Below are 7,811 nucleotides of genomic sequence, written 5' to 3' on the forward strand. Positions count from 1 at the left end.
AGTTCATGGATAGCCTCAGCTACTTAGTGAGGTCCTTCGCAACTCAGTGAGACCCTGTTTCAAAATAAAGAATAAAAAATAGGGCAGGGGGTGTAGCTTGGAGGTCAAATGTCCTTGGGTTCCATCCCCAGACCCACAAAATAAATAAATTAATTAATTAAATAAAAAATAAAAAATAAAAATAATAGCCAGGCATGGTAGTACATGTTTGTAATCCCAGTACTTGGGAGGCTGAGACAGAAGAATGGCAGGTTTCTGGCCAACCTCAGCTACTTAGTGAAGCCCTCCACAACTTAGTGAGACCCTTGTTCAAAATAAAGAATAAAAAATAGGGCTGGAGGTGTAACTCAAAAGGTAGAATGCCCCTGGGTTCAATCTCTAGTACCACACAAAAAGTATCTATAGTAAAAATAGGGTTGTGAGTGTAGCTCAGAGGCAGGATGCCCCTTGGTTCAATCCCCCGTACCCTCCCCCCCAAAAAGAAAACAAGAAATGCCTTTGATTTTTCACTTTCATTTTGTTTATGCATTTTATAAGACATTGCATGCTACATAATATTCTGTATAACCTTTTTGCAGGAGTAGATGATAACTGAGTTACTTTGCATCGATCAGGAAAGTTTTTCCTTAGTCAATATTTTCCAAACCCTGAAAAACAGTTTAATAAGGAGAATGTGAGAAGTCTGTTCCCATCAAAGACGTACTATGTACTTTATTTGCAGTGTCCCCAAAAGGCACGCTCTGTTATTAAAGCAAGTGTCACATCCTGTATTTCTCTAAATGCAACAATACAAAAGTGAAGTGGACTTAATTTTGTAAGCACTAGAGAATAACCTGTAATGATTTTCACTTTTAATTTTCTTTTTGGTACTGGGGATTGAACCCAGAGGCATTCTAACTCTGAGCTATACCCCTAGCCCTATTTTTATTGAAAACAGGGTCTCACTAAGTTGCTAAGGCTGACTGTGAGCCTGCGATCCGCCTGTCTCACAAGTACTGGGATTACAGGTCTGCTCCACTTCTCATTTTCTGACAGCAATGAACATTACATTAAAAGACCTTTCTTCACCCCATTCAGAACTAAAGTCAAGCCAGGCCTGGTGACACACACTCGTGATGCCAGTACTTGGGAGGCTGAGACACCAGGATCATAGGATGGAAGACAGGCTCAGCAACTTAGTGAGGCCCTCTGCAACTTAGTGAGATCATGTTTCAAAATAAAAGAATAAAATCGGGCTAGGGGTGTAGCTTGGAGGTAGAATGCCCCTGGGTTCCATTCCCCAGTACTGTAAAAAAAAAATCATTAAATATATAAAAGTTTAATAATCTATCTCACTAGCAGGCAAGAAGATGAAAATTAAGTAAGCCAGTGCTTTCCCATTGACAAGACATTCCCACACCTCAACCCTGGCAGATGGTTAGCATCAGTCATCTTACCTTTGACACATAGTAACGATTAACTCCAGAGATTCGTCTATCTCTTTCCATCAAACTCCACTGATAGGCAAAATGGGCAATCCTTTTTTCCTTCAAACAAAAGACAATTATTATTGCAGTTTTTAAAGGTGAGTGACCCGATAGATGATCTCACACTGCGAACAAAGAAGGGACAGGCTAGAAAAATGAAATAAGAGCCAATTAGCCTAGTGCAGTGGGGCAGGGCTATAATCGCAGGGATGCAGGAGGCTGAGGCAAGAAGATCACAAGTTCAAGGCCAGACTGGGTAACTTAGACCCTGTCTCAAAATAAAAAGGATTGAGCATGTAGTTCAGTACTACATCGTCCCTAGAGTCAATCCTCAGCACTAAAAAATAATAATCAAATGCCACATTAACAACACAAGACTAGAATCTCCTAAATAAAACCAGACCACTAAAATTTGGGATTAAGGTGGTGAGTCTGACTTCATACATTTATTTTTACCAACAGCCAACATTTTTTCCCTTTCTTTCTTTCTTTTTTTTTTTTTTTTTTTTTTGGTGGTACTGGGGTTTCTGGAAACCCTCCCTCTGGGCCACACTCCCAGATACCTATTTTTTTTATCTTTTTATTTGGAAACAGGGTCTCTTAAGCCAAAGAGGCTGGCTTCGAACCTGCGCGATCCTCCTGTCTCCGCCTCCTAAGCACATGCGCCACCACCTGGCCATATTTTCTTTTTTTAGAGAAATGTCTAGTTAGACATGCCTTTGGGGCTGGGTATGGTGGCACCTACTTGTAATCCCAGCATTTGGGAGGCAGAGATTAGAGGAGCACAGTTCACAGCCAGCCTCAGCTACTTAGGCCCTCTGCAATTCAGTGAGACCCTGTTTCAAAATAAAGAATAAAATATAGGGCTGGGGGTGTAGCTTGGAGGTTAAATGCCCCTGGGTTCCATCCCCAGTACCGAGAAAAAAAAAAAAAAAAACGTAGGGTTTGTGGACAGCCTCAGCTAATTAGCGAGGCCCTTTGCAATTCAAAAATAAATTTAAAAAAGACTAAAAAAAGGGCTGGGGATGTAGCTCAGAAGTAAAATGCCCCTGGGTTCCAACCCCAATACCGCCAAAAAAAAAAAAAAAAAGAAAGAAAAAGGGCTGGGGAGCCGGGTGTGGTGGCGCATGCTTGTAATCCCCGCGCTTGGGAGGCTGAGACAGGAGGATCGCACAGGTTCGAAGCCAGCCTCAGCTACTTAGTGAGGCTCTCAGCAACTTAGTGAGACCCTGTTTCTAATAAAATAGAAAATAGGTCTGGGAGTATAGCCCGGAGGTAGAAAGCCTCTGGGTTCCATCCCCAGTGCCACCAAAATAAATAAATAAATAAATAAATAAATAAATAAATAAGGCTGGGAAGCTGGGCATGGTGCCATCTGCTTGTAATCCCAGCATTCAGGAGGCTGAGACAGGAGAATCACAGTTTAAGGACCCCCTCAGCTACTTAGGTCTTTTGCAACTCAGTGAAAGCCTGTTTCAAAATAAAAAATAAAAAATAGGAACCCGGGGTGGTGGCGCACGCCTGTAATCCCAGCATTCAGGAGGCTGACACCAGAGGATCGCGGTTCATGGACAGCCTCAGCTACTTAGTGAGGTCCTCCACAACTTAGTGAAACCCTGTTTCAAAGTAGAGAATAAAAATTCGGCAGGGGGTGTAGCTCAGAGGTTGAATGGCCCTGGGTTCCATCCCCAGACCTGCAAAAAAAAAAAAAAAAAAAAAAAAAAAAATTGGGCTTTGGGTGTAGCTTGGAGGTAGAATGACCCTGGGTTTCATCCCCAGTATCCCACTACCCCCATAAAAAAATAGGGCTGGGAGTATAGATCAGAGGTAGAATGCCCCTAGGTTCAATCCCTAATATTACAAAAAAAAAAAGAAACAGCAAACATAAATCACAGGTAAAAGACAATTACACAACCAAACGGTAAATCAATGTATATTCTTTTTTTTTTTTTTTGTGGTACTGGGAGTGGAACCCAGAGGCTTTCTACCTCCAGGTTATGCTCCCAGACCTATTCTATACTTTATTTGGAAACAGGGTCTCACTAAGTTGCTGAGAGCCTCACTAAGTAGCTGAGGCTGGCATCGAACCCGTGAGATCCTACTGTCTCCGCCTCCCAAGCGCGGGGATTATAAGCGTGCGCCACCACGCCCGGCTCAATGTATATTCTGACTATAAAGATGTTATGAAGGATTAGGAAAAAGGGAAAAAATGAAAATCCTGAAGTGATTCTGTACTGGTATTGGGAAGAGAGTTTAAAAAGTATTAATGTATCAGTCCTGGGAAAGATGTCCAACCTTGAAACATATCGTCTTTACTAAGAAAGCCAGGGTTAGCCAACATGTCCTTGCATTCCTAAGAACAATTTAACACATTGTGGGGGAAAAGATGAAAGGTAAAAACCTGTGTCTGGAGACAGAGATGCCTCCCTCCCAGGCCATAAATCTGGGCCTGTGTTTGGAGACAGAGATGTCTCCCCCTTTAGGCCATAAATTCGGCTGGAGAGATAACAGAAGCAGAGCCGGGGCTGGCGATAAGGTGTAACATGATCTCCAAAAATCAAAGGGACCTGCTGGACTTAGACAGGATAAAAAGTCAGTGAAACGGGAGTTCTTTGGCATTTTCGTTCGAATTGCCCCCCTGTGTCTCCTCCGGCACAGGGCTGTGACTATCTCTATATTTCTATCTTTTAATAAACTTCTTTAAATCTGCAGCAGCTGTCCAAGCGATGAATACTTATTCTTAGCTTAGGACAAGAATCCACGGTTTTTCTGTTTGTCTCTGTGTGTCTGGGGGTGGTGGGGGGATTATTTCACACCACACACCTTTCCCCCCCCAACCTATCCCCTGCAACAATTCCATTAAGCCTCGCAAAAACAGTGCAAAGTAAAAAGGTCAAGGAGTAAAAATAAAACTAATTAAGGGTAGGGAAAATAAAGAAGCTAGAGAACCGGATTTGATAAAACCAAAATCGACAAGATAGGAGATCAGACATCTTAAAGACAACGGGGACAGCGCCTGTCCCCTCTGCCTAGGAATTTGGACGTCTTTTTCTGTTGTTTTGCAGCATTTGGGATCCAAGCCAGGGGCGCTCTACCACTGAGCTACATCACACCCCTTATTTTTGAGACAGAGCCATGCTAAATTGCCCAAACCGGTCTCGAAGACCTCCTGTCTCAGCCTGTTAAGTAGTTGGGATTACAGGCGTTGAGTCCCCACACCCGGAAAGATTTACCCCTTCTTTATTTTTATGGTACTGGTGGTGGTACCCAGGGGCATTCTACCTCCGAGATACACCCCCAGCCGTGTGTGTGTGTGTGTGTGTGTGTGTGTGTGTGTGTGTGTGTGTGTTGCGGTCCTGGGGGCTGAATCCAGGGGCATTCTACCTCCGAGCTACACACCCAGCCCTATTTTTTATTCTTTATTTTTGAAACAGGGTCTCACTAAAGTGCGGAAGGTCTCACTAAGTAGCTAAGGCTGTCCACGAACCCGGATCCTCCTGTCTCAGCCTTCGAAGTACTACGATTACGAGCGTGCGCCACCACACCCGGCTCCCCATTTTTTTTTTTATCTTGATACATGGTCTCACTAAGTAGCGGAGGGCCTAAGTACCAGAGGCGGGTCGCGAACCTAACACTCCTCTTGTCTCAGCCTCCTAAGTAGTGGGATTACAAGCGTGAGCCACGACGACCGGATGGATATACCTCTTCTGACATTCCCAGATCCCTCTGGCCCACTCTTCTCCCCCAATCTAGCTGTTTCTCGCTAAGGCAAGCCCCCACCTTTAGGTAACAAAAGAGGAGGGCCGGCCTTCGTACTTCTCACCCGGGAGAGAGGCTCGGCAGCCCGCACCGTCCTCCCCAGCCCACCGCGCCCTGGGGAACGCGGGTCCGTGGAGTCGGCCTCACCTTGCCCCCATTGGTGAACCTGTGGATGTATGCAGTGGCCACTCCGGGGATAAGCAAGCACACGCCCATGATGCTCAGTCCGGGAAGAATCTCGAACCACATCTCGGCAAGGTTTACCCAGACCCAAACCGTTTCCCTAAGCTCCGCAAAGGTGACCCGGTTCCGGATCTCTTCCCAAAATGCCCCGCGGCAGCTGGCGAGAAGGGCGGGGCCGCGCACGCCGACGGAGGCCGCTAGGGCTCAAGAGTAGTCGTCTCTGGCGCTCTCGCGATCCGCGCGGTTTTCCCATGGGTTCCCACTCTCGCTGAAGTGACGCGGGCCGCCCCCCCGCGGGACCACCGCGCCGCGGCAGTGGCGGGGCTCGGGCTTTTAAAATGACAGAGTTAAGTTTCTCCTGGGAAATCGGCCGACCAGATGTGCACCTTCCTCCACAAAAATCCGGTGCAAATAGCGGCTGCTGGCCGCGGGAAGCTCCCGCTCTGCGACCCGGAGCCCAATGAAAAGCAGCTGCAGCAGTGACGAAGGCCACACTGTAGTCTGTCCCGGGAAGCAGCGGGTGACTCACAGTAAAATGATACAGCAGACCGGTGACAGCGGCGAACAGAAAGCGGTCTACGGCGACTGAGTAGCGAGGAGCAAGAAAACGAGCCCCAGAGTACCGGCGTGATCTCTGAGTCCGCCCGCTCGGCGACACCCGCGGGGCCGGAGGATATGGGGGCGACAGCTGTCTACGAGCTAGACACAGAGAAGGCGCGTGACGCACAAGCCATGTTTGAGCGCAGCGGGAAGATCCGGGAGGGGCTGAGGGGCAAAGAGGATGACAAGATCTATCGAAGAATCTACATCAGAAACACATGAAGCCCCAGGATACCCTATGGGCAAGGCTTCCTCTGAGATGGTGAGGAAGGGCCCTATCCGAGCGCCGCCGGAGCCTCTCCGTGCCACCGTGCGCCGGGATTACCAGCCGGACATCTGTGAGGGCTACAAGGAGACTGGCTCCGGAGGCAGCTGTAAATTCCTCCATGACCGTTCAGATTACAAGCACGGGTGGCAGATCGAATGTGAGCTTGATGAGGGTCGCTATGGTGTCTATGAGGATGAAAACTATGAAGTGGGAAGCGATGATGAGGAAATACCATTCAAGTGTTTCATCCGTCGCCAGACCTTCCAAAACCCAGTTGTCACCAAGTGCAGGCATTATTTCTGCGAGAGCTGTGCACTGCGGCATTACCGCACCCCCACCCCCCCCACACACACACACAGTGCTGCTGGGTTTGCGACCAGCGGACCAATGGCGTCTTCAATCTCGCGAAACAACCGGTTGCTAAACTAGAAAACATCAAGCTGCAGCAGAGGGTGGGGCTTCCGATTTCCCAGAAGACCCCAACGAGGGTCCAATTCCCATGACATGGGTGGTCTCCCATAGTTATCAAATCTCAAAATAAATATTTTATTCTTTTGGAAATTTTAGTTTGTGTCCTTTTCGGGGAAAGTGACAGAGAAGGTGGATGGTGAAGTGGGGTCCTGGTTTATAAAGCTTCAATCCACATATGTAGATATCTATCCCTAGGATAAACATGATACCTATGTGTCTTTTCAAAACCTTCTGACATAAACTATGGGAATGTGAGAAGTTAGAAAAATAGCTAGTAGGACATGGTGGTGGCATTCCTGTAATCCCAGTACTAGTATTTACTTGGAAGGCTGAGACAGGAGGATCACAGATTCAAGGCCAGCCTGAGCAATTTAGTGAGCTCCTCAACAATGCAGCAAGACCTTGTTTCAAAAAATGAAAAACAGCCGGGCGTGGTGGCGCACGCTTGTAATCCCTGCGCTTGGGAGGCGGAGACAGGAGGATCGTGCGGGTTGGAAGCCAGCCGTGCGCTGGCTTAAGAGACCCTGTTTCCAAATAAAAAGATAAAATCGGTCTGGGAGAAGGGTTTCCAGGAATCCCAGTACCACCAAAAAAAAAAAAAAAGAAAGAAAGAAAGAAAAACAAAGATGGTGTAATGGTGCATGCCTGTCATCTGAGAATCTGGGAGGTTGACACAGGCGTATCATGAGTTTTAGATCAGCCTTAGCAATTTAGGAAGACCCTATTTCAAAATAAAATATGAAGCCAGGCGTGATGGCCCATGCTTGTAATCCCAGTACTCAGAAGGCCTAGACAGGATCACAGGTTCATAGCCACATCTACTTAGTGAGGTCCTTCGCAATTTAGTAAGCCCCTGTTTCAAAATAAAGAATAAAAAGGGCTAGGGTATAACTCAGATGTACTGGGTTCAATCTCCAGTACAGAGAGAGAGAGAGAGAGAGAGAGAGAGAGAGAGAGAGAGAGCAAGCACAGTCCCTGCCTTCAAGAGGTAGACAGTAAACAAGGATACATGTGATGAGTACAAGAAATCAGTACACTGTATTGATCTCTCAGAAATAACCCAA

General features: G+C 46.8%; 2 protein-coding genes across 2 annotated transcripts in view; one reads left to right on the forward strand and one right to left on the reverse strand.

Moving 5' to 3' along the window:
• Nucleotides 1-626: 626 nt before the first annotated feature.
• On the reverse strand, nt 627-5,474 carry NDUFA1 (NADH:ubiquinone oxidoreductase subunit A1; the record flags this gene model as incomplete). The annotated part of the gene is made up of 3 exons (XM_080719171.1): nt 627-647; nt 1,437-1,526; nt 5,373-5,474. The coding sequence occupies 3 exons, from the start codon at nt 5,472-5,474 to the stop codon at nt 627-629; spliced, it is 213 nt and encodes a 70-aa protein (XP_080575297.1).
• A 77-nt stretch (nt 5,475-5,551) lies between these two features.
• RNF113A (ring finger protein 113A) overlaps nt 5,552-7,811 on the forward strand; it is a gene marked incomplete at both ends in the record, with an annotated part of 18,905 nt that continues 16,645 nt past the window's right edge. The window contains 8 exon segments of the mRNA XM_080718957.1: nt 5,552-5,618; nt 5,761-5,873; nt 5,875-5,992; nt 5,995-6,215; nt 6,218-6,242; nt 6,245-6,612; nt 6,615-6,702; nt 6,705-6,784. Of these exon segments, the coding sequence (XP_080575083.1) occupies nt 5,552-5,618; nt 5,761-5,873; nt 5,875-5,992; nt 5,995-6,215; nt 6,218-6,242; nt 6,245-6,612; nt 6,615-6,702; nt 6,705-6,784 (1,080 nt within the window).

The sequence above is a fragment of the Muscardinus avellanarius genome, assembly GCF_963383645.1.
Source record: "Muscardinus avellanarius genome assembly, chromosome: X".
Classification (NCBI taxonomy): Eukaryota; Metazoa; Chordata; class Mammalia; order Rodentia; family Gliridae; genus Muscardinus; species Muscardinus avellanarius.